Source organism: Narcine bancroftii, chromosome 3 (assembly GCF_036971445.1).
Source record: "Narcine bancroftii isolate sNarBan1 chromosome 3, sNarBan1.hap1, whole genome shotgun sequence".
NCBI classification, from domain to species: Eukaryota; Metazoa; Chordata; class Chondrichthyes; order Torpediniformes; family Narcinidae; genus Narcine; species Narcine bancroftii.
Window position 1 is genome coordinate 71,493,533 of NC_091471.1, and position 26,801 is coordinate 71,520,333.

The following is a 26,801-nucleotide window of genomic DNA, read 5'->3' on the forward strand; positions in this document are numbered from 1 at the left end:
CAGATTATTGTTTACCATTCTAGTCAAAAACTAAAGATTAAGAAAATGTAACAGTAAAACTAAATTAAAAACACATATATATTTAAAATGGATTCACCCCTTTACTCATTGAACTTCACACTCAGTCACAATTAAGATCTGCTCTGCATACTTTGTAGTCATTTCATGAGTTTAAGAAGTCTGCAGCAGGTCATTACAGAACATGAAACAGGGAAAGTAAGCTCATTTTCTGTCACTGTTCTTGCTGTCGTGGTTGGATGAGTCAGCAAACAGGATGGAGGTTGAAAACTTGGCTGAATGGTGCACCAACAGCAATCTTGCACTCAACGTCACCAAAGCGAAGGAGCTGAATGTTGACTTCAGGAAAGGAAAGCCAAGCCAGAGGTATACAATCCAGTGATCATTGGGGGTCAGAGGTGGAGAAGGTGGGCACATTTAAGTTCTTGGTGTTGTATATTCCTCCCACTGTAGGGCATACTCGGTTAAGACGTGGTTAATCCTTTGCGTTCTTTATTTAATCTGAAATGGTTCTACTGTGTTGCACAATACAAAGCTGTTATCTGATGACATACACATGCGTGTTCCATAACACTCTTCCCTCCCCCCCCCCCAAAACACAAACAAAAAATTACTAAAACTAAACTAAGAATACCAACAATATAAGTCAGTGGCAACATATAAATTATTAAGCATGGTACGTCTCAATCAATCATATCCTTCAAATGTAACAGAGGACCTACTCGCTTTTAGATCTCCTCATTGATGAAAAACTTGGAGGACTTTTTGACTTCTCAGAAGAACCCTTTGGTCTTTCCGGGGAAACTTCCGGTCTCACAGGAGGAAGTACCATTTCCTCATCGGCTAACCCTAGTTACTGTCTGGTGGTGGTTCATCACTCTCCCATGTACCTAAAGGTGAAGGTATCTGTGGAACTGGTAATGGGGATCAGATCCAATGTGTCCTCTTGGCATAAACCCACTCTGGATCTGGTGTGTCAAAGAGATCATGCATCTCCAAAATGGACCTTGGAGTGTCTAATGCTTTCAATTGGTCAATGTGTCATTTCCATATCATTTTTCTCACCAGTACAGAATATGAACATGGGCTCAATTTTTCCAGAAGCACTCTTCTTATCCACGTTTCTTTACTTTCTCAGTAGTCTCTCATTGCATGTTGTCCAACTTCTAGAGTTCTGGTTGGTTTACCAAGAGATGCCGATTGCTGAATAAGAAGTCTAATGTTTAGGTGTACCACAAAGAGTCTGGTTCTCAAAATGTATCCAAACATCAGTTCTGCTGGTGTGCATTTGTTGTTGAGTGCAAAATTTGTAGTCCTGTAATGCCACATTATGTTTGACAACTTCTGGGTGTTCATGGCTGTGTAAAGCGTTCTGCTTCTCCATTGGTACTCAGATGTTAGGGTGCCAATAAGATGTGTCTTATATTGGTTTTTTTGCAGGAATTGGTTGAAAGCATCAGACACACATTGTAGTCCATTGTCAGAGACCAGTTCTATTGGCAAACCAACATTGTGAAAATAATCCTTAGTCCCTTAATTGTTTTTTTTTCTGCTGTTGTTATCCGCATAGGCCTTTTGAAGTGTGCATCCACCACAATCAGAAAGTTTTCGCCCATAAATGGACCAGCGAAATCCATGTGAATTTGGTGCCAGGGGTGTGAAGGCTATTTCCAGGGCTTAGCTTTGGCTTGAGTGCTTTAGGTTGCATTTCTTGGCAAATGTGATATCTTCTCACAGTCTGTTCAATGTCCTTGTCCATTGACGGCCACCTAACTGCACACCAGGGGCTTCATTCAGACCATCCCTGGATGATTGTTGTGGAGGCTAATATGGTTTCTGGCCATTTCTTCAGAATGATTGTTCTTGTTCCCCACAATCGATATCTCATTGCATCGCATATTATAAAGTTTTAATTTGGGCCTAATTCTCTCAGCATCAGGCCATCCATTTAATGTGAAGTACAAGATCTTTGATAGGGTCGCCTCATTTCAGACCTCTTTACTGATAGTTTTTGCTGCAATTGGCAAATGTCGAAGTTTCTCTTGATTTATGGCTGTGGCCTCTGCTATCCAATCAATCCTTCGATTTGTTCTGTCTCTGGTAGAGGTAGATGTGACAAAGCATCCACAAGGCACTTTTCCTTCCTTGGACTATGTTTTAAATTGTAATCGTATTCTGTGAGCTCCATTGTCCATCTTTGAATTCTTGTGGCTGCTACTTCCAGAATGCCTTACTTCAGGCTCAAATTTAAACTCAGCGGCTTGTTGTCTGTCACTAAGGTGAACTTTAGGTATTGATGAAATCTTTTGACACCAAAATTGATGGCCAGTCGTTCCTTTTGCAGTTCGTTGTTCTTCTTTTTCAGTGACCAGTACAATACTGTCCCTAAACCCACTGGTGACTCATCAACTGCCAGAGTCACTTCTTTGCCTGGGTTGTAGTGAATGAGAACATTATCTTTAAAGGTCAGCATTTTCTTCAACCTCTTGAAAGTTTTCTCTCTTTCTGTAGTCCAACACCATTGGGTTTTTTTTAATTTTTAAATTTTTTTAATTTTTAATTTTTAAAAATTTTTCACACTGTGAGCCATATCAACCAAAATACATAAAAACATTTCCCTCTTAAATATCCCCTTTTTTTCCCCCTACCTTCCCACCCCCTCCAAAAACAATAAACATTCAACACATACAATACAATAAAACCATTAAACAATGTCATCACACAATGAAAAAGAAACAAGAAAATTGTTTCATCTACTTTTACACACTGGATCAAGTCATTTTGTCTTCTTATCATTTTATCATTTTAGTGGGTGGAGGTCCGAGGCAAGCCCTCTGTTATGTTCCATGTACGATTCCCAAATTTGTTCAAATAATGTGACTTTATTTTTTAAATTATGTTATTTTTTTCCAATGGAATGCTTTTATTCATTTCTATGTACCATTGCTGTATTCTCAGGCTTTCTTCCGATTTCCAAGTTGTCATTATACATTTTTTTGCAACAGCTAAGGCTATCATAATAAATCTTTTTTGCGCTTCATCCAATTTGAGGCCTAATTCCTTACTTCTTATATTACTTAGAAGAAAGATCTCTGGATTTCTTGGTATGTTGTTTTTTGTGATTTTATTTAATATCTGATTTAGATCTTCCCAAAACTTTTTCACTTTCTCACATGCCCAAATTGCATGTACTATTGTTCCCATTTCCTTCTAACAGCGAAAACATCTATCTGATAATGTTGGATCCCATTTTTAAAAACTTTTGGGGTGTGATATATAACCTGTGTAACCAATTATACTGTATCATGCATAACCTTGTGTTTATTATATTCTTCATAATTCCAGAACATAACTCTTCCATGTTTCATTTTTTATCTTTATGTTTAAATCCTTTTCCCACTTTTGTTTGGGTTTATAACTTATTTCATCATTTTCCTTATCTTGCAGCTTGATGTATATGTTCGTTATAAATCTTTTGATTATCATTGTGTCTGTAATCACATACTCAAAGCTGCTTCCTTCTGGTAATCTCAGTTTGTTTCCCAATTTATCCCTTAAGTAGGCTTTCAGTTGATGATATGCAAACATTGTACCATGAGTTATTCAATATTTGTACTTCAATTGTTCAAATGTTAATAAATTATTTCCCAAAAAACAATTTTCTATTCTTTTAATTCTTTTTTTCTCTCATTCTCGAAAGGAAAGGTTATCTATTGTAAAAGGGATTAGCTGATTTTGCGTCAATAATAAATTTGGTATTTGGTAATTTGTTTTTTTCCTTTCTAAGTGAAGCTTCTTCCATATATTGAGTAAATTATGCAGTACTGGTGAGCTTTTATATCGTACCAGCTTTTCATCCTACTTGTAAAGTATATGTTCCGATACCTTCTCCCATATTTTATCTAGCTCTATCTTAGTCCAATCTGGTTTTTCACTTGTCTGATAAAAATCTGATAAATACCTTAATTGTGCTGCTCTATAATAATTTTTAAAGTTTGGTAACTGCAAACCACCTTGGTTGTATCTCTCTGTTAATTTATCTAACGCTATCCTCAGTTTCCCCCCTTTCCATAAAAATTTCCTTATTATTCTCTTTAGTTCATTGAAGAATTTCTCTATTAAGGGAATTGGTAATGATTGAAATAAGTATTGTATCCTTGGAAAGACATTCATATTAATGCGATCTATTATCTAACCTAATACCTAGGTATTGGATTGATTGTGTTTGCCATTTAAATGGTGATTTTAAAAAAATTCCATGTAATCCACATTACTCATTGGCATCACTTCACTTTTATTTGCATTGATCTTATACCCTGATATTTCTCCATACTCCTTCAATTTCTTATGTAGTTCTTTTATTGATATTTCTGGTTCTGTTAATGAGATAGACAACAGACTCGCCAAGGCAAATAGCGCCTTTGGAAGACTACACAAAAGAGTCTGGAAAAACAACCAACTGAAAAACCTCACAAAGATAAGCGTATACAGAGCCGTTGTCATACCCACACTCCTGTTCGGCTCCGAATCATGGGTCCTCTACCGCCACCACCTACGGCTCCTAGAACGCTTCCACCAGCGTTGTCTCCGCTCCATCCTCAACATCCATTGGAGCGCTCACACCCCTAACGTCGAGGTACTCGAGATGGCAGAGGTCGACAGCATCGAGTCCACGCTGCTGAAGATCCAGCTGCGCTGGATGGGTCACGTCTCCAGAATGGAGGACCATCGCCTTCCCAAGATCGTATTATATGGCGAGCTCTCCACTGGCCACCGTGACAGAGGTGCACCAAAGAAAAGGTACAAGGACTGCCTAAAGAAATCTCTTGGTGCCTGCCACATTGACCACCGCCAATGGGCTGATAACGCCTCAAACCGTGCATCTTGGCGCCTCACAGTTTGGCGGGCAGCAGCCTCCTTTGAAGAAGACCGCAGAGCCCACCTCACTGACAAAAGGCAAAGGAGGAAAAACCCAACACCCAACCCCAACCAACCAATTTTCCCTTGCAACCGCTGCAATCATGTCTGCCTGTCCCGCATCGGACTGGTCAGCCACAAACGAGCCTGCAGCTGACGTGGACTTTTTACCCCCTCCATAAATCTTCGTCCGCGAAGCCAAGCCAAAGAAAGAAGTATACTATGATGTCATCTTCTCCTTTATTATTATCTCTTTTATTTTATTTTCTGTTCTTATCAGTTCTGCCAATGGTTCTATTGCTCAAGCGAACAGTGAGAGAGATAATGGACATCCCTGCCTAGTTGACCTACTTAATTTAAATTGGTTCGATACATATCCATTTACTGTTACCTTCGCCAATGGTCCATTATATAATGCTTTAATCCAATTACTATATTTTTCAGGTAGTTTGAACCTCTGTAATACTTTGAATAAATAATTCCATTCTACCCTGTCAAAGGCTTTTTCTGCATCTAAAGCAACAGCCACTGTTGGCATATTATTTCCTTGAACTGGATGAATTAAGTGAATAAATTTACAGACATTATCCTCTGTTCATCTTTTCTTAATAAATCCAGTTTGATCTTGTTTTACTATTTTTGGTACAGATTCGGCCAATCTGTTTGCTAATAATTTGGCTATTATCTTATAATCTGAATTAAGTAGAGATATTGGTCTATATGATGCTGGTGTTAGTGGAACCTTCCCTGTCTTTGGTATTACTGTAATTATTGCTGTCTTACATGAATCTGGCAAGTTTTGTGTTTCTTCTATCTGGTTCATTACTTCCAGGAAAGGAAGAATTAATAACTCTTTAAATGTTTTATAGAATTCTATTGGGAATCCATCCTCTCCAGGCGTTTTATTGTTCAACATCTTTTTTTAATATATCCTGTACTTCCTCTATTTCAAATGGTTTTATCAGTTTCTTTTGTTCCTCTTCTTGCAATTTCAGCAGTTCAATTTTAGCTAAAAACTCTTCTATTTTATCATCTTTCCCCTCATTCTCAGTTTGGAAAAATTGTTCATAAAATTCCTTAAAATTCTCATTAATATCCATTGGATTATATGTAATTTGTTTGTCCTGTTTCCTTGATGCCAATACAGTTCTTTTAGCTTGTTCTGTTTTAATTTGTCAGGCTAATATTTTGTGTGTTTTTTCTCCTAGTTCATAATACTTTTGCTTTATTTTCATTATGTTCTTCTCCACCTTATACGTTTGTAATGTTTCGTATTTTATTTTTTGTCCGCCAATTCTCTTTTTCCTTTTCAAGGATTGCAGAGGGATTTGAGCTGCTTAGAAAAGTGGGCTGAAAAATGGCAGATGGAATTTAATGCTGATAAGTGTAAGGTGCTTCATTTTGGTAAGAAGAATCAGAACAGGACATACGTGGTAAATGGGAGAGCATTGATGAATACAGAAGAGCAGAAAGATTTAGGAGTAACGGTACATCGTTCCCTGAAGGTAGAAACTCACGTGAATAGGGTGGTGAAGAAGGCTTTTAGTATGCTGGCCTTTATCAATCATTGCATGGAATATAGGAGTTGGGAGGTGATGTTGAAACTGTATAAGACGTTGGTGCGGCCTAATTTGGAGTTCTGTGTGCAGTTCTGGTCGCCTAATTATAGGAAGGATATAAACAGAGTGGAGAGAGTGCAGAGAAGGTTTACCAGAATGTTACCTGGGTTTAAGCATCTAGAGTATAGGGAGAGATTGGACAGATTAGGTCTTTATTCTTTGGAGCGTAGAAGGTTGAGAGGGGATTTGATAGAAGTATTTAAGATTATGAAAGGGATAGACAGAGTGGATGTGGATAGACTATTTCCGTTAAGAGGAGGAAAGATTAAAACAAGAGGACATGAGTTAAGAATTAAGGGGCAGAGGTTGAGAGGTAACATGAGGGGGAACTTCTTTACTCAGAGAGTGGTAGACGTGTGGAATGAGCTTCCGGGAGAAATAGTGGCGGCGGAGTCAATTGTATTATTTAAGAAAAGGTTGGACAGGTATATGGATGAGAAGAAGATGGAGGGTTATGGGCATTGTGCAGGGAGGTGGGACAAGAGAGGGGTGTTTGGTTCGGTGCGGACTAGAAGGGCCTAATGGCCTGTTTCCGTGCTGTAAATTGTTATGTTGTTATGTTATATCATCCCTTGTTGCTAGTTCTTTTTCTGTACTTACTATCTCCCTTCCAACTGTTCTACTTCCCGATTGTAGTCCTTTTTCATCTTAGTTACATGACTTATTATCTGCCCTCTAATGAAAGCTTTCATTGCATCCTATAATATAAATTTGTCTTTCATTGATTCCGTATTTATTTCAAAGTATGTTTTAATTTGGCGTTCAATAAACTCTCTAAATTCCTGCCTTTTAAGTAGCATGGAGTTTAACCTTCATCTATATGTTCTTGGTGGGATGTCCTCCAGTTCTATTGCTAATAACAGGGGTGAATGATCAGATAGCAATCCAGCTTTATATTCAGTTTTCCTAACTCTCCCTTGAATAAGGGCCGACAACAAAAACATATCAATCCTTGAGTATGTTTTATGCCTACTCGAATAATATGAGTATTCCTTCTCTCTTGGGTGCTGCCTCCTCCGTATATCCATAAGTTTCATTTCCTGCCTTGATTTAACCATAAATTTGGCCACTTTATTCTTTTTGCTAGTCTTTTGTCCGGTTTTACCCAACATGGATCCAAATTAAGGTTAAAATCCCCTCCTATCAATATATTCCCTTGCGTATCTACAATCTTCAAAAAAATATCTTGCATAAACATTTGATCCTCTTCATTAGGTGCATATATATTGAGCAAATTCCAAAATTCTGAATATATCTGACACTTTATCATTACATACCTCCCTGCTGGATGTATTATTTCCTCCTCTATTTTGATTGGTATATTTTTATTAATTAATATAGCTACACCTCTAGCTTTTGAATTATATGATGCTTCCACTACGTGCCCTACTCAGTCCCTCTTTAATATATTATGTTTCACTTCAGTTAGATGCATTTCCTGCACAAATGCTATGTCTATGTTTTTTTGTTTTTTCTGTAAATTTAATAACCTTTTTCATTTAATTTGGTTATGTATTCCATTAATATTTATAGTCATATAATTCAACATGGCCATCTCATATCCTGTTTACACCTCATTTCCGCTTCCTCACCACCACCCCATTTTCATTCTCAGTTTTCCCTTTTTAAACTCAATGTATGACAATACATTTAAAACATAAAATACTTCAACAACTCCCACATCCAATATTCCCTTAGCCCAAAATGTTCCCCCCCCCCCTCTGAGTTGCTTTTTAACCCTTGCCTGGCAACCACAACTCCCCTCTCCAATGGTTTATTGTCTTCTCTAATTTTATTCCTTGCCTGCTCCAGTAAATTTTCTCTTGTTGTATATCGCAAAAATTTCACTAAAACGGATCTTGGTTTTTGATGTGTCTGTGGTTTCAGAGCTAGTGTTCTGTCTGCCCTTTCTATTTCCATTCCTTCCTGTATTTCTGTCATTCACAGGACCTTTGGGATCCATTCTTTTATAAATTCTTTCGTATCTGTGCCTTCTTCATCTTCCTTTAGGCCCACTATTTTTATGTTGTTTCGCCTACTATAATTTTCCAAATATAAATTTTCTCAGCTAACAACTCTTGTGGCTCTTTAACTTTTTTATCACTGTCTTCCAATTTTCTTCTTAAGTCATTCACTTCCATTTCTACAGCCATTTCTCGTTCTTCCACATTTTCTAATATTTTCCCTATTTCTGTCATGACCAGTTCTAATCTATTAACTTTTTCTTCTGTACTTTTCATTTTTCTTTTAATTTCACTAAATTCTAATGTCAACCATTCTTTTAATGTTCTCATTTGTTCTTGAAAAAAACTTTATCTTCTTGTCTTCTTCCTCTTCTTCTGTGTCTGTACCTGTGTTTGTGTTTTCTTCTCTTCTTTGTATCTGTGTCTCTTCTGACTTTCCTGATGAGTTGCTTGTCTCACTTTGCTGGGGTTCTTCTTGCTTGGCTTCCTGCTGTTGGTCCTCTTCTTCTGGGCTACTTATCTGTTGGGCCTCCTGCTGCTGCTCTTCTTTCCTTTTCACTCCCTTTCCTGTTGCTTCCCTCTTCTCCCAGCTGAGAGCCCTGGTGTCGGACATCCCTCAGCTGGTCACGTTGTGTTTGCCCGCTCCTCGACTGAGCCCCCTTCTTGTCAGTGTTCTCCTTCTCCTTAGTAAGTGGACTGCACACTTTTGTTTGGCTCAGAGAGGCATTTTTGCAGTCCAGCGGTCGGGGAGTCATGACTCTGCGGGGTCGTCACCAAACTCGGAGAATGGGCTCTCTTCTCCATGACGGCTCCCTGTTTCTTCATGCAGGTAAGGCCTTCTCCTTTCTCTTCCGGCATCTTTTCTTCTTTTTTCCCGTTGTTTTTACTTTTTCTTTCTTGGGTGCCATTTTCTTTTTTTTCTCTACAACTTTATCTTTTATTTGTTATGTTTTGTATTTCTTGAACTTTGTATTTTCTTCACTTTATTTCTTCTTTTCTGGAGAGGGCTGGTATTCCCCTACCAGCCACTACTCCATCACATGACTCCTTCCAACACCATTGTTGATCCTTCTTTAGCAGTTGGTTAAGTAGGCTGCACAATGTGGACATGTTAAGGATGTGTTTTCGATAATGGTTCACCAAACCTAAGAATAACTGTAATTCCACTTGATTTGAGGGGCAAAGTGCCCTGCAAATGGCGTCAGTACCTGCTGTGTTCATCTGGACTCCTTCACTGTTGATTGTAAATCCCAAATATGTTACTGAAGGTACCATAAACACACATTTGTCTTGACGTTGTCTGACCTTGGCTTCCTTCAGTCTGGTTAGTATTTTTTCCAGATTTTTCCAAGTGCTCCACATTGTCATCACCAGTAATGATAATATCTTCTAGGTAACACCCCAGATTCATTTCATACAACAACTTATTCATTATCGAATGAAATACAGTGATGCTGCTAATATTCCATTCAGCCTCTGGTATGAGTGAGTATTGATTGCCACATATTTTATCGACGTAGAATCCAATTCAACTTGCTGATATGTTTATGATAAATCCAATTTCATGAACTTCTTATCACCAATGTTTGAAATAAGTCTTCTGTTCTGTGAATTGGATGTTGGTGTACTTGCAGAGCTTGATTAAAGATGAACTTACAGTCACCACAAATTCGAATTTCATCATTAGGTTTTCTAACAAGAACTAGCAGGGCAGCCCAAATGTTGTATTGCAATTTCTCAATGATTCCTTAGTTTTCCTGTCTGTTGAGTTCAGCTTTGATTCTCTTCTTCATTGCAAAAAGAACTGCCCTTCATTTGAAGAATTTGCATTTTGCCTCCAGTTTCAAGTACAATCTAGCCTGGACTCCTTGGATTTTCCCCAGGTCTTTTCTAAATACTATCTGGTACTTTTGGAGCACTTGTTCCAGTTTTGATTTTTGTTTTAACACAGTCTATATATTTTTTATTGCCCCAATGTCCTTCCAATTCATTTGGATTCGTGACATCCAATCTCTTCCAAACAAAGCAGGTCCTTTTGTGTACATAATGTAAAGGGGTGATCTTTTAGATGTCTGCCCCTTATATTCGATGTCTACCTTGCATTTTCCCAGTACTTTGATTTTCTCTCTGGTGACTGTTTTCAACACCATGACAGATTGTCCCACCTTCAGACTGGATAATATACTCTTGTTTTTAAGCTCTTTGGCATTAAGGACACCACGGCCTCAGTGTCCAGTTCCATCTGGACTAGTTCGTTGTTTTTTTTTTTGTTTTTTTTAATTTTTTATTTTTCACACCATAAATCACATTAGCCATGATATACACTTTTTCTTTTTCACACATATACAGTGACTTTTTCTCCCCCCCCCCAACTCCTCCCAAGCCACCCCCCCACACCCCCCCCTCTCATCCATTTTAGGTATACAATCTAGGTTGCATTAAACCAGTCAGACAATGTTGTCATTCAACAAAAATACACCAGAAATTCTACTGAGTCCATTCTTTTCTTTCCTTCTCCTTCCATCAACTTAGGTAATGTTTGTCCCCAGTAGGTTTTCGCTATTGTATTTAATGTAAGGCTCCCATATTCGTTCAAATATTTCAATATTATTTCTTAAACTATATGTTATTTTTTCTAATGGAATACATTTATTCATTTCTATATACCATTGTTGTATTTTCAAATTATCTTCCAATTTCCAGGTTGACATAATACATTTTTTTGCTACGGCTAGGGCTATCTTAACAAATCTTTTTTGTGCATCCTCCAAATCAATTCCAAATTCTTTGTTTTTTATGTTACTTAGGAGAAAGATCTCTGGATTTTTTGGTATATTGTTTTCTGTTATTTTATTTAATATCTGATTGAGATCTTCCCAAAATTTTTCTACTCTCTCACATGTCCAGATTGCATGAATTGTTGTTCCCATTTCTTTTTTACATCGAAAACATCTATCAGATACTGTTGGGTCCCATTTATTTAACTTTTGAGGTGTAATGTATAGTCTGTGTAACCAATTATATTGTATCATACGTAGCCTCGTATTTATTGTATTTCTCATCGTTCCAGAACATAATTTCTCCCATGTTTCCTTTTTTATCTTTATATTTAAATCTTGTTCCCATTTTTGTTTAGTTTTACCATTTGTTTCCTCATTCTCCTTTTCTTGCAGTTTAATATACATATTTGTTTTAAATCTTTTGATTAACATTGTATCTGTAATCACATATTCAAGGTTACTTCCCTCTGGCAAACTCAAATTGCTTCCTAATTTATCCTTCAAGTAGGATCTCAGTTGGTAATATGCCAGCGCTGTATCTCCAGTTATATTGTACTTATCTCTCATTTGTTCAAAGGATAAGAATCTACTTCCTGAAAAACAATTTTCTATTCTTTTAATCCCTTTTTTTCCCATTCTCTAAAGGAAAGGTTATCTATTGTAAAAGGGAGTAGCATATTTTGCGTCAATATTAGTTTTGGTAATTGATAATTTGTTTTATTTCTTTCTACATGAATCTTCTTCCAAATATTGAGGAGATGATGTAATACTGGAGAAGTTCTATGTTGTACCAATTTTTCATCCCATTTATATAATATGTGTTCAGGTATCTTTTCCCCTATTTTATCTAATTCTAATCTCGTCCAGTCTGGTTTTTCCCTTGTTTGATAAAAATCTGATATGTATCTTAATTGTGCGGCTCTATAATAATTTTTTAAGTTTGGCAATTGTAAGCCTCCTTGTTTATACCATTCTGTTAATTTATCTAGTGCTATCCTCGGTTTCCCCCCTCTCCATAAAAATTTCCTTATTATTTTCTTTAACTCTTTGAAGAATTTTTCTGTCAGTTGTATTGGCAATGCCTGAAATAAGTACAATATCCTTGGAAAAATGTTCATTTTAATACAGTTTATCCTTCCTATTAGTGTTAGTGGTAGATCTTTCCAATGCTCTAAATCGTCCTGTAATTTTTTCATTAGTGGATTATAATTGAGTTTATATAATTGGCCTAGATTTTTGTTTATTTGTACACCTAGGTATCTTATTGCCTGCATTTGCCATCTGAATGGAGATTCCTTCTTAAATTTTGAGAAATCCGCATTATTCATAGGTATTGCTTCACTTTTATTTACGTTTATCTTGTAACCCGACACTTCTCCATATTCCTTCAATTTCTTATATAATTCTTTTATTGATAGTTCTGGTTCTGTTAAGTACACTATAACATCATCCGCAAATAGACTGATTTTATATTCCTTGTCTTTTATTTTTATTCCTTTTATATTATTATCTATTCTTATCAATTCTGCTAGTGGTTCTATAGCTAGCGCAAACAATAAAGGTGATAGTGGGCATCCCTGCTGCGTTGACCTGCTTAAGTTAAATTGCTTTGATACATGTCCATTTACTGTCACTTTCGCTAACGGTCCCTTATATAATGTTTTAATCCAATTAATATACTTCTCCGGTAAACTGAATTTTTGCAATACTTTGAACAAGTAATTCCATTCTACTCTGTCGAAGGCCTTCTCTGCGTCTAAAGCAACTGCTACTGCAGGTGCTTTATTTCCTTGTACTGCATGAATTAAGTTAATAAATTTACAAATATTGTCTGTTGTGCATCTTTTTTTGATAAATCCAGTTTGGTCTAAATTTACCATTTTCGGTACCTGTTCTGCTAATCTGTTTGCTAATAGTTTAGCTATTATCTTATAATCTGTGTTTAGCAAAGATATTGGTCTATATGACGCTGGTGAGAGTGGATCTTTCCCTTGTTTTAGTATTACTGTAATTATTGTTGTTTTACATGAATCTGGTAAGCTTTGTGTTTCATCAATCTGGTTGATTACATCCAGGAGGGGCGGAATTAATGTCTTTAAATGTTTTGTAGAATTCTATTGGAAATCCATCCTCCCCTGGTGTCTTATTATTTGGTAATTTTTTTATTATCTCTTGTATTTCTACTGTTCCAAATGGTTCTGTTAATTTATTTTGTTCCTCTATTTGTAGTTTTGGTAGTTCAATTTTAGTCAAAAATTCATCTATTTTCCCTTCTTTCCCTTCGTTTTCAGTTCGGTATAATTGTTCATAGAATTCTCTAAAGTTTTCCTTAATTTCTTTTGGATTATATGTAATTTGTTTGTCTTTTTTTCTTGATGCCAATACCATTTTCTTAGCTTGTTCTGTCTTAAGCTGCCATGCTAGGATTTTGTGCGTTTTTTCACCTAGTTCATAATATTTCTGTTTTGTCTTCATTATATTCTTCTCTACCTTATATGTTTGTAATGTTTCATATTTTATTTTTTTAACCGCCAATTCTCTTCTTTTAGTTTTATCTTCCTTCATTGCTAATTTTTTTTCTATATTTACTATTTCCCTTTCCAACTACTCTGTTTCCTGATTATAGTCCTTCTTCATCTTGGTTACATAACTTATTATTTGCCCTCTAATGAATGCTTTCATTGCATCCCATAGTATAAACTTATCTTCCACTGATTCCGTATTTACTTCAAAATACATTTTTAATTGTTTTTCAATAAATTCTCTAAAATCCTGTCTTTTAAGTAGCATGGGGTTTAATCTCCATCTATACATTCTTGGAGGGATGTCCTCTAGCTTTACTGTCAATATTAAGGGTGAATGGTCCGATAGTATTCTAGCTTTATATTCTGTTTTTCTTACTCTATCCTGCATACTAGCTGATAACAAAAATAGGTCTATTCTTGAGTATGTTTTATGTCTCGCCGAGTAGTATGAGTATTCCTTTTCTTTTGGGTTTTGTTTCCTCCATATATCCAAAAGTTTCATTTCTTACATTGATTTAATTATAAATTTGGTTACTTTGTTCTTTCTGTTAATTTTTTTCCCCGTTTTATCCATATTTGAATCCAAATTCAGGTTGAAATCCCCTCCTATTAGTATGTTCCCTTGCGTATTAGCTACCTTCAAAAAGATATCTTGCATAAACTTTTGATCTTCTTCGTTAGGTGAATATACATTAAGTAGATTCCAAAACTCCGAATATATCTGACATTTTATCATAACATATCTCCCTGCTGGATCTATTATTTCCTCTTCTATTTTAAATGGCACATTTTTACTAATTAATATAGCCACTCCTCTTGCTTTTGAATTATACGATGCTGCTGTTACATGTCCTACCCAATCTCTCTTTAATTTCTTGTGCTCCAATTCAGTTAAGTGTGTTTCTTGGATAAATACTATATCAATTTTTTCCTTTTTCAGTAAATTTAGTAGTTTCTTCCTTTTAATTTGGTTATGTATTCCATTAATATTTAAAGTCATATAGTTCAGCATAGCCATTTTATACTTTGTTTATCTTCTCTTTCCGTTTTTCCATCATTACCTTTCCTCCTTTTCCATTTCTGTTTTCTTATTTTAAACTCTTTATAAGACAACATTCCTACCACATCAAACATTTTCCTTATTCTCCTATTTATATCTTCTTTATCCCCAATCTCCCCTTCCCCTCCTGAGTTTTCCTTTATCCCTTGTCGGACAATCACATCTCCCCTCTCCATTTGGGTTTGCGAATTCACTCGCAAGCGTCAACTGATTTTTCAGTGACCGCTATTCCCCCCCACCCATCCCCCCCCAGAAAAGATTTCGCTTTTCATATGTAACAAAGGTCACTCTTTTAATTCCCTCCTTATTCTCTCTATTCCATTACCTTCCCTTATTAATTCTTGTCTATACTATCTATATTTTCCTCTAAGTGCAGATACATTCACGTATGCACATTGTATCTATTCACTCTTATACCTCTTTACCCACATACATATCAATTGTGATCATTTTTACTCTCATTACCCGTCTTCATCCCTCAGTCTATTTTTGTAATTGTTCTGCAAATTTTCGTGCTTCTTCTGGATCCGAGAATAGTCTGTTTTGTTGTCCTGGAATAAATATTTTCAATACCGCTTGATGCTTTAGTATAAATTTATACCCTTTCTTCCATAAAATCGCCTTTGCTGTATTGAACTCCTTTCACTTCTTTAGGAGTTCAAAACTTATATCTGGATAAATGAAGATTTTTTGTCCTTTATACTCCAGTGGTTTGTTGCCCTCTCTTACTTTTTCCATTGTCTTCTCCAGTACCTTTTCTCTTGTAGTATATCTTAGGAATTTTACTAAAATAGATCTTGGTTTTTGTTGTGGTTGTGGTTTAGAGGCCAATGCTCTATGTGCCCTTTCTATTTCCATTTCTTGCTGTAGTTCTGGACATCCTAGGGTCTTAGGGATCCAATCTTTTATAAACTCCCTCATATTCTTGCCTTCTTCATCTTCCTTAAGGCCCACTATCTTTATGTTATTTCTTCTGTTATAATTTTTCATTATATCTATTTTTTGAGCTAACAGTTCTTGTGTCTCTATAGCTTTTTTATTAGATTCCTCCAATTTCTTTTTTAAGTCTTCTACTTCCATTTCTGCTGCTACTGCCCGCTCTTCCATCTTGTCCATTTTCTTTCCCATTTCTGTTAAGGTCTTATCTATTTTGTTCATTTTCTCTTCTGTGTTGTTTATTCTTCTTCTTAAATCATTAAATTCCTGTGTCTGCCATTCTTTAAATGACTCCATGTATCCTCTAACAAGAGAAAGTATATCCTTTATCTTGCCTTTCCCTTCTTCTTCTATTTCACTGTACTCTTCCTCTTCTTCTTCCTCTGGGTTGGCCATCTGTTGTTTCTTTGTTGCCCTTTTCTTCTCTTCTTTCTTGTTTCCATTGTCTTCTCTGTTCTCTTCTTGCTGCAGGTGTTCTGCAGCTGTCGTTGCCGGCTGTGGAGATCGACTCCCCAGCTGGTCCCCCCTCCCGTCGGTGTGTTTTTTTTCATGCGCGGTTGCGCACTTTTTTTGGCTCAGCGAGCCATTTTTGTAGTCCAATTTCTACCGACCTGAGGAAGCGGGCTTCTCTCTCCATAGCGGGCCTCTTCGAACAGGTAAGGCCTTCTCCTTCTTCCTCCGTTGTCTTCTCTTCCTCTCTTCTTACCGTTGATTTTGATTTTTCTTTTTTGTCGCCATCTTCTTTCCACCTTTATACTCACTTTTCTTTAACTTTTATTTCTGTGCCTTTGTGTTTTCCCTTGTTTTTCCCGACTTTTCTGGAGAGGGCTGGAGTTCACCGTCCGGCCACTACTCCATCACGTGACTCCTCCCGACTAGTTCGTTGTTAATGTTAACGGGAATCAAGATTTCTGAATTGCAGTTTGTAACATTATTAACATACATTACTTCCATCACCTTGTCCTCTTCAAAGCCTCTTGGGTCATTGCTTAGACTTTTGTCGGAACTTTCCTCCTCCACCTTGAGGTTCCTCACCTTGCATGTTTTCTTTCTTGACTTCTGATTTCTCTTCTTGGGGTGATCCTCTTTTTGCTTATTTTCCTTTTCTTTGGGCCTCTGGACTTAATGTACCCCGCTTTGTAGCAGAGGTAACATTTGGCTTATTGAAGAAACAGTTATCTGGACTGTGATTTCTTTTTAAGTAGCTAAAACTTTCTCAGCATTCCATTTTCTTTATTTGATGTTCCCGCTGCTCTCCTTCTATAATACCTTGGTTGTGGATGGCAGTTTCAAAACTCAGTGCTATTTCATATGCAGTGTCAATATCTAATCATCTTTTACTCAGTAATCATTGTTGAGCATTGTCGTTGGCCAAACCAATGACCAGCATGTCCTTTAAGGCTTCATGTAAGAATATTCCAAACTCATAGGTTTTTGATAACCTACGCAATTCAGCCATATATTGGTTCACAGTTTTGCCTGGTTTATGCTTTCTAGTCCAAAACTGGTATCTTTCTGCCATCATTATTGGTCTTGGAGACAGATTTCCTCCCTCTACAACTTAGAATCTGGGCTTGCAGGCACTGCTAGGGATTTTATTAGGCTATATGTCCTGCTTCCCACCTCTCTTAGAAATGTTGCCTGTTTTCTTAAATTGCCCTCTCTATTTCTTATTCCCTGGGTAGTACAGAACAAACTGAATCTTTCAACATACTCATCTCAGTTTTCTGATTCCTTGAACTCTCCAAATTGTCCTTCTGCCATTTTTGGCTTCTCCTTTGTTTCACTGTGAATGAGCTTCGGCAGCTCAAGGTCACTGTAGTTTCAGTTTAAGATCTTCTGTTCTCCCCTTCCTACTTTTGCACTGTGGGATTACATTTATATTAACCTCATTGCCAATTTTTTTGGTATATTCCTCCCACTGTAGAGCATTTGGGAGTCACTATCTCGGAGGATCTTTCTTGTACTCAACACACCAATGGCATTGTGAAGAAAGTTCATTAGTTTCTCTACTTCCTTAGGAGTTTGCAGAGGTTTGGTATGACAAAAGAAACCCTGGCAAATTTCTACAGAGGCATGGTGGAAAGTGTGCTGACTGGCTGCATCATGGTTGGGTTTGGGGACAACAATACCCCTGTACGTAAAGTCCTCCAAAAGGTAGTGAACACCACCCAGGACATCACGGGGAAACCCCTCCCTACTATTGAGAACATCTACAGGGAACACTGTTGTTGGAGTGCAGCAGCAAACATCAAAGACCCTCACCATCCAGCACATGCTTTATTCTCACTGCTGCCATCAGGAAAGAGGTATAGGTGCCACAAGACTCGCGTCACCAGGTTCAAGAATAGCTGCTACCCCTACACCATCAGATTCTTCAATGGCAAACTCAATCACAGACTCACATAAGGACTCTTACTTCTGCATTTTATTGATTTTATTTTTGTCCTCTGTATTGCACAGTTTGTTTGTATTTGTTATCTGCTTGCAGTTCTTTATTTGTTTATATGTATATGTTGTGTTTAGTTTTTTTTTGCACTACCAGTAAGTGGTAATTCTGCCATGCCTGCAGGAAAAAGAATCTCAGGATTGTATATAATGTCATGTATGTTCTCTGACAATGTATCTGAAATCTGATAAATCAGGGACAGGATTCAGGATGTATGTTTATCTGAATGCTAGGACCAGCACACATTCAATTTCATGCAGAAGCTGAATGCCATGTGAAGCACCAGGATGTGGGTGTAGCACGTAAAATGCTTAATGGCTCATACATCAGTGAAAATGTCAAGTGAGCTTACTCTGAATTAAATAGGAATGCTCGAAATAGCAGAGCAAGCAGTAAGGAGAAGGGTATTGAACTGTGCAGGGCAAAGGAAGCAAAGGGGGTATATATGGAGACTATAGTGATTAAGAAAGAGGAAGTACTGGGGCTTTTGAAGCATATTAAGGTGGATAAGTCTCCAGGTCCCCACAGGATTTTCCCCAGGACCTTGAGAGAAGTTAGTGAGGAAATAGGAGAGGCTCTGGCAGTGATTTTTCAAATGTCATTAGAGACAGGTATAGTGCCGGAGGATTGGCCTATTGCACATGGTTCCTTTGTTTAAAAAGGGTTCGAGGAGCAAGCCTAGCAATTATCGGCCTGTAGGTTTGACATCTGTGGTAGGTAAATTAATGGAAAGCATTCTTAAGGATAGTATATATAAGTATCTGGAGAGACAGGGTCTGATCAGGAACACTCAACATAGATTTGTGCGTGAAAGGTCATGTTTGACCAATCTTGTGGAATTTTTTGAGGAGGCAACTAGGAATGTTGATGAGGGTAAAGCAGTGGCCTTTGAAAAGGTTTCACATGGAAGGCTAGTTAGGAAGGTTCAGTCATTAGGTATTAATTTTGAGATAATCAAATAGATTCAACAGTGGCTGGAAGGGAGATGCCAGAGAGTAGTAGTAGATAACTATTTGTCAGGCTGGAGGCCAGTAACAAGTGATGTGTCTCAGGGATCTGTATTGGGTTCCTTGCTGTTTGTCATTTACATTAATGATCTGGATGATGGAGTAGTAAATATACAGATGATACTAAAATAAGTGGAACTGTGGATAATGAAGAAGGTTTTCAAAGATTGCAGAGGGATTTGGACTGCTTAGAAGAATGGGCTGTGTGAGGTGCTTCATTTTGGAGGGAATAATCAAAACAGGACATACATAGAAAATGGGAGAGCATTGAAGAATGCAGTGGAGCAGAAAGATTTAGGAATAACAGTGCATCATTCCCTGAAGATAGAATCTCATGTGGATAGGGTGGTGAAGAAGGCTTTTGGTATGCTGGCCTTTATAAATCAAAGCATAGAATACAGGAGTTGGGAAGTGATGTGCAAGGCTTTGGTGAGGACAAATTTAGAAGACTGTGTGCAGTTCTGATCACTGAATTATAGAAAGGATATTAACAAGGTAGAGACAGTGCAGAGAAGTTTTACGAAAAAGGTAAACAAAATACATATGATCCATGTTATTGATAAAAAAAGGAAAAGAAAAAAATCTGTAACTAATCTATTTAAATTTCAAACCCCAATCTATTATATCAGTAATTACTATCAAAGTCAGGTGTCAACTACTAATTTCAAAACTAATAGGTTCAGAAAAAAAGGAAATGAAAAAGTAAAAAAATTAATAAAGACCAAAAATAATTGATACATAAATTTTGAAAACAATTTAAAAAATAACCCCAAAGAGGAAAAAAAATTAATACTTGTTTTAGTAGTTTAACACCTAATTTTCTCTAGAGATTAAAACAATATATTTATTAATAACTAATAATAATATAACACATTAGTTGAATCAATCCCAACTATGCACAAATGAGTGTGTGTGTGTGTGTGTGTGTGTGTGTGTGTGTGTGTGTGTGTGTGTGATACCAAACCATTTCAGCTTAGGTATGATTCTGAAAAGTCATTCCAAAGTTCAGTCTTAGAAATCCTGTGTTGAAATGCAGACTTTTAAACAAACCGATCCCCAAACGTAATCGCAAAGGAGGTGGGAGGGACTAAGTGACCGGTCTGCCGAAAACTCACAATTCTTTGTCGAGTTTCTTGCTTTGGACAAACGGTTGTCATAATTCCCCATTTCCTTGCATAGGGGAAACGAAATGTGTGATTTCCATGATGCTACCAAAACCCAAGCAAGGGTCAGTCGAAGTGAACTTTCCTTTTGTCACGGTGTGGTTCACCTGACAGGGAGAATCAGCCAAATTGTCCATTTTACACAGAGTCACTGCACCTCACCGTTCCATGAAATGGTTGGTGATCAATAATGAATGCTGTTTCCTTCAGTGTTCCACTCACATGACTCTCTCACCATCTATGTCCTTGGATAAAGCAACAAATGTTCTTTCTTCTTCTCCAACGTATCAACATTTGGTCTAGTCTGTGCTAGTTGTTGTCACCCAGTCTCTCCACAGCTATGAATGGTTGTAGCCGGTACTAGCCCTTAAAGTGATACACTAAATGAAACGGGAGCTTGTAATAGGGGTAAATTAGTGTTCTTACAGGTGGTGACCCTGACATATAACCATATAACTATATAACCACTTATAGCACAGAACAGGCCAGTTTGGCCCTACTAGTCCATGCCGTAACAAATCCCCACCCTCCTAGTCCCACTGACCAGCACCCGGTCCATACCCCTCCAGTCCTCTCCTCTCCATGTAACTATCCAGTCTATCCTTAAATGTAATCAATGATCCCGCCTCAACTACGTCTGTCAGAAGCTCATTCCACATCCCTACCACCCTTTGCATAAAGAAATTTCCCCTCATGTTCCCTTTATAATTTTCCCCCTTCAATCCATGCCCTCTAGTTTGAATCTCCCCCACTTAATTGAAAAAGCCTATCCACATTTACTCTGTCTGTCCCTTTTAAAATCTTAAACACCTCTATCAAGTCCCCCCTCAATCTTCTACGCTCCAGAGAAAAAAAGCCCTAGTCTGCACAACCTTTCCCTGTAACTCAAACCTTGAAATCTTGTCAACATTCTCGTGAACCTTCTCTGTACTCTCTCTATTTTGTTTATATCTTTCCTATAATTTGGTGTCCAAAACTGTACACAGTACTCCAAATTTGGCCTCACCAATGCCTTGTACAATTTTATCATAAACTCCCTACTCTTGAATTCAATACTCCGATTTATGAAGGCCAACATTCCAAATGCCTTCTTCACCACACCATCTACCTGAGTATCAGCCTTGAGGGTACTATTTACCATCACTCCTAAATCCCTTTGTTGCTCTGCACATCTCAATAGCCTACCATTTAATACATATGACCTATTTAGATTTGCCTTTCCAAAATGTAACACCTCACACTTATCTGTATTAAATTCCATCAGCCATTTCTCAGCCCACATCTCCAGCCTTCCTAAATCACCTTTTAATCTACGCTAATCTTCCTCATTGTCCACAACACCACCAATCTTTGTATCATCCGCAAACTTGCTTATCCAATTCTCCACCCCTACTTCCAGATCGTTAATATATATAACAAACAATAGTGGACCCAGGACCGATCCCTGAGGAACTCCACTAGTCACCGGCCTCCAATTGGACAAACAATTTTCCACCACTACTCTCTGACACCTCCCATCCAACCATTGCTGAATCCATTGCACTACCTCCTTATTTATACCTAATGCCTCCACCTTTTTTCCTAACCTCCTGTGGGGAACTTTGTCAAAAGCTTTACTAAAGTCTAAATAGACAACATCCACAGCTTTCCCTTCATCAACCTTTTTTGTAACCCCCTCGAAAAACTCAATCAGGTTTGTCAAGCATGATCTACCCCTGACAAAACCATGCTGATTACTCCCTATCAATCCCTGTACCTCCAAATATTTGTAAATACCATCCCTCAGAACACTATCCATCAACTTCCCCATCACAGACGTCAGACTCACGGGCCTATAATTCCAAGGTTTACATTTGGACCCTTTCTTAAACAATGGAACCACATGCGCCACCCTCCAAAACACCTTACAGGAGGTCAAACTGGAGATTCCCCCCATTTTTTATTAATAATGCACCAGCATAGTTCTAATCTTTGAGACATGCTTCTCTATCCTCAGTGTGACAAGTCAGAAGATGAAATATGGTTTACTTGTGGCACGTCTTCCAGAGCAGATTTAGCATGTCTTAATCTCTCATATGACATGTTTAAGGTGGTTATTCTGTGGTGTACTCAGCCATCTAGGGAGACTCGTATTGCCAAATTACTAACTGATGACAGCCTAGGTGATAGGCAACCATCACAGATGTTGAGGAGGTGGTGCAAGCTAGCTAGAACCCTGTCGAAGGGGATTTTTAGAAATAGAGGTTCCTTCAATGTTTACCTCATTTTCAAGGACACTTGGTGAATGTCTTTCGTATGTCCATCCTCGATTAGTTGGAAGATCATACCGACTTCGTTATGTTCATGATCTCCACAATGAAGCTGGAAGGACTGGCTACTTACCCTAGTCAGCAGGAGAAAATGGAGCTGGAACAACTGCTTACTACACCTTGTGAAATGCCAGAACCTTATCAATCGAAGGTAACGCCAGTACCTTCTCAAACAAAGATCATGCCAGCAGTTATCAATCAAGGATAACTTGAGTTGGAGCAGCAAATGGCAGCACTGACTATGCAGGTCCAGGCTTTGGGCACACAACAGAACGCCTTCTATCAACCTGGCTGGAATCGTGGTGGTTGAGGACATGATAGAGGCAATAGGACATGATAGAAGCATTCGAGGTTTGGTGCTGGTGCCTGGTCCTGTCATCCTTCTAGACCGTTACGTAGCAGGACAGTTTCAATCAGTCACCACCTTGCATGGCTCAGAGGCTGAGGGGTCGGGAGGGGGTGTTGGGGGTGGGGAGGGGTGGTGGCTGTCGCAGTCGCATACTTATCTGCATCAGGAGTGGCGCTGGTTGCCACTGATGATGTAAGTGAAGCAACGCTTGGGAGTAATAGCACACATGCGCAGGTGTGTTTAGCGTCAGTATATGTGTGATGGATCTCAGATGCAGGAGGAGGAGAGTGAGAGCATCAGGATCACCCAAGTGGCCGTGAGCCAATGAGAAGGTCAGAGGGGTTTGGTTGGGTGTTGTTCAGGGAGTTGAAGAATGCAATGTTGTGTCTGAAGAGAATAAAGAAAATCGATTCCATTGTGTGCTGAAAGAAACAAGTGCATTCTTTAATTGTTTGCAAACTGGGGTAAATCAGAGCTCTTAACTGTGAAGCGTAACATGCCAAATCAATAGATGAAATCCTATTCTTTGGCGTTATTGAAAGAAACCAAAGATTGAGGGTATTTTACCAGAGAACTAAAGCAATAAACAACTAAAAGCTCATGGTCACCTTTTCAGACTGAACAGTTCTTAGTTTGTATAGTATTTAAATTCTCTTAAAAAGGATACAATATGCACATTGACACTTCAGCAGATTAATGCACTGAATATGAGATAGTGTAAAGTTTTGTTTTCATGATAAAACAGTGGTACATCTGATTTCCACAATTAACTCTATCAGAAATATATTCAAAACATAAATAAAATTATTTGTGATATTACTCAAAATACCTGCTGTAATAAAGCTATATTAGGGGTCTAATAACATTTGCAAACTTAATAGTACCATCCAAAATCCAGTTATAGACTATCCTCACTAAATTACAGAATGGTCATATACTTTTTCCTCTGTCAACATTTCAGACCAGAACATTATCTTTCAATTCATCGACTGGGTCTTGCGTGGTACTGCTCAAGTAATGTTTGTCAACAACCCTCTCAGCGGTCTTGTTATTTTAATTGGACTGATTGTGCAGAATCCATGGTGGGCACTGAATGGCTTCTTGGGAACAGTGTTTGCAACTTTGGCAGCACTTTTGCTCAATCATGACAGGTAAGTATGCGGTGATTATTAAAATTGATGGTCAAACTTTTCTGAAAATTTATCATTTGGGAACATTTTCAGATACAGTACTACTTTTCAGCTTTGTTTTATGTAAGATCTTGCCCGATGACTGCTGAGATCCAAGCATATGAACTTGTAGACCCTTCCAATGATTCTGTAAGCAATTAGAATTTCAGGATATATGAAATTAAACTGCCCTGTCACTTGGAAGAATGGACAAGCATGTTAGCATTCAACCACAGCAAAGATGATTGAGCAAATATAGATTCAAGATTCCTTTATAGTCATGCATTAGTACAGAAAACGTAATGTTACATGAAATTGCCTTCTGCTTGCTGTAAGCCAGACAAAGAGTCGCCATTAGTGTCTCACAGTGCCCCACACAAAATGAGAGAAAGAGGAGCAAAAGAGAGATGCCTTCAGCAGTCCCACAGACTCTGCAGCTATACAGACTCTTTATTGATCCTTTGGCAACATGATTTCCAGATCTAAACCTCCAACACAATCAGGAAACCTTCAATGCCCAAGGCCTTTCGGGAGCCCTTCTTGCGCTCAGCACCCTCTCGAATCCCAGCTCCAATATCTGGTTCCCATGAGTCAGTCTCCAGCAGCTCACAGCACGTATGGGATCCCCGACCGCAAGTCACCCACTGCCTGTGTGGGTCCCTCAGTCGCTGATCCACTCGTTGGTTCGCAGCTGTGGTCACTGTCCTGTCAGGTTGTCTCCTCTGCTTCTCCTTCACAGCAGTTCTCCCAGTTCTGTTGCCTTGCACTGGTCCACTGCTCCCTGGAGGATACAACCCCTCGTGGCTGCAGTGGAGCACAGGTGCTGCCATCTTGGGCACAGGATTTTAGTTTAAACTCCTTACTGTAAAGAGCTGCACCTGTAAAGAGCTGCCAGCATTCAAGCCGGGCAGTCGAACTCTTTGGAGCAGCGCTGTCTCTGCTCTCCACACCAGTAGCAGCACTTCTATTACAGTACCTCCAGCAGCACCGCCATTTTAATCAAAGGTTTGGCAGGATAACTGAAGAAGGCAAATATGATCTCAGACCAATAAACATCTCATCACTGTGTTTTGTATCATATGCAACTATTGGAGCTGGTGCAAATTGTGCCCAAGTGTATGCATATTTTTAACCGAAACATATTGGCAAGCAGCACATTCAAACACTTTGAAGTATATTTTTTACATGTTTATTTTTCTTTGATATGTAACCATGGAAACTTTGTATAGGTTGATCAATTTAGCAGAAAATTGATTTATTACAAAAAAAAAATTTTACATCTCAGTCCCAGTCCACCATCAGCCAATTTTAAATGACTGAAATTTACTTTTACAAAATATACAACACTATTTTCAAGTTAGATTGAGCCACAATAGTAAGCACCTCTGTAACTAATAAAAAAGATGTGGAACCTCCAGTTGCATTACAATTCCATAACTTTTGGTTTCAGCTGCCTGAATAGAGTGAATTATGCTTAAAATCACCTAATAATTTGGCATAAACAACAGACTGCCATTTGACTTCTTCACATTTTAAATCATAATTATTTAATATTTTTCAATCCCTACAGACAATTGTTTCGTTCTAAAATAAAATTATTTAATTACTTTGAACTTTGCAGGTTCATGATTGCAGCAGGGCTTTCTGGATACAATGGCATCTTGGTCGGTATGCTATTGGCTGTGTTTTCTGACAAAGGAGATTGGTATTGGTTGTTGTTGCTGGCTGTAGTTCTCACGTCAATGTTATGGTAAGTTAAAATTTTCCATTTGCATTCATAAGTTATAACATACTAATTGCAGTAACTGTAGCCTATCTCCAACTTTTTCAACATCAAAGAACATTTTTAAAATAAAGGAATGACTTATGATGAATAACTGAGAATTCCTCTGCTTATACATCATTAAACCTGGAAAGAAATTCTCTTATGCATGAATTTATCTGCCATACACTTTCAATATTGTGGTTGAAATCTAAATATTCTGATATTATGTCACGATCAGCAATTAATTTAAAATAGAAAAGCTTTTGACTAAAGCTGTGTCTCAATGCTAATCTATATCAGACCTTCACTTTGAAACTGACTTGGGATATTTGTAGATTTCTGGTACGTTTAGAACATTGAATTGAAGAAAATATGGAACATACAGATCAGATAATAAAAGGTCATAGAGCTTTATAACACTGAACCAGGTTCTTCAGCCCAGATTGTCCAAGGCAATTAAGTTGTCGACTCGAGCGACTTGCATTTCCCTCTGTTCATCGCATAGACCTGGCCTCAAAAGACTTTACGCTTTGCCAAGAAGCAAATAAATGTTTCAACTGTGCTCTCAACTTTGGAATATATTGATGAGGTCTAGTGCAGGAGGAGTAGCAGTGAGGAAAAGATAAATAACTTTTACTTGGTTAAAAGGTCAGCCTCTAATGTGTACTGGTGTTTAAAAAAGAGACTGCAAGAAAACTCCTATCATTCAGCACAGTTGTGATTTTGGTGCCTTAGAAATGGAGGATTTGATGGGCATTAACCCAAACAACC

The 26,801-nt window shown here is 37.9% G+C and overlaps 1 protein-coding gene across 4 annotated transcripts in view; it reads left to right on the forward strand.

Annotated features, from left to right (window-relative positions):
- The window catches only part of LOC138757240 (urea transporter 2-like), a 158,786-nt gene that overhangs the window by 84,922 nt on the left and 47,063 nt on the right, over positions 1-26,801 (forward strand). For all 4 annotated transcript variants that reach the window (XM_069924240.1, XM_069924241.1, XM_069924242.1 and 1 more), the window contains 2 exons: positions 24,058-24,247; positions 25,887-26,015. In XM_069924240.1, the coding sequence (XP_069780341.1) occupies positions 24,058-24,247; positions 25,887-26,015 (319 nt within the window). The remainder of the gene's footprint in view (positions 1-24,057; positions 24,248-25,886; positions 26,016-26,801) is intronic.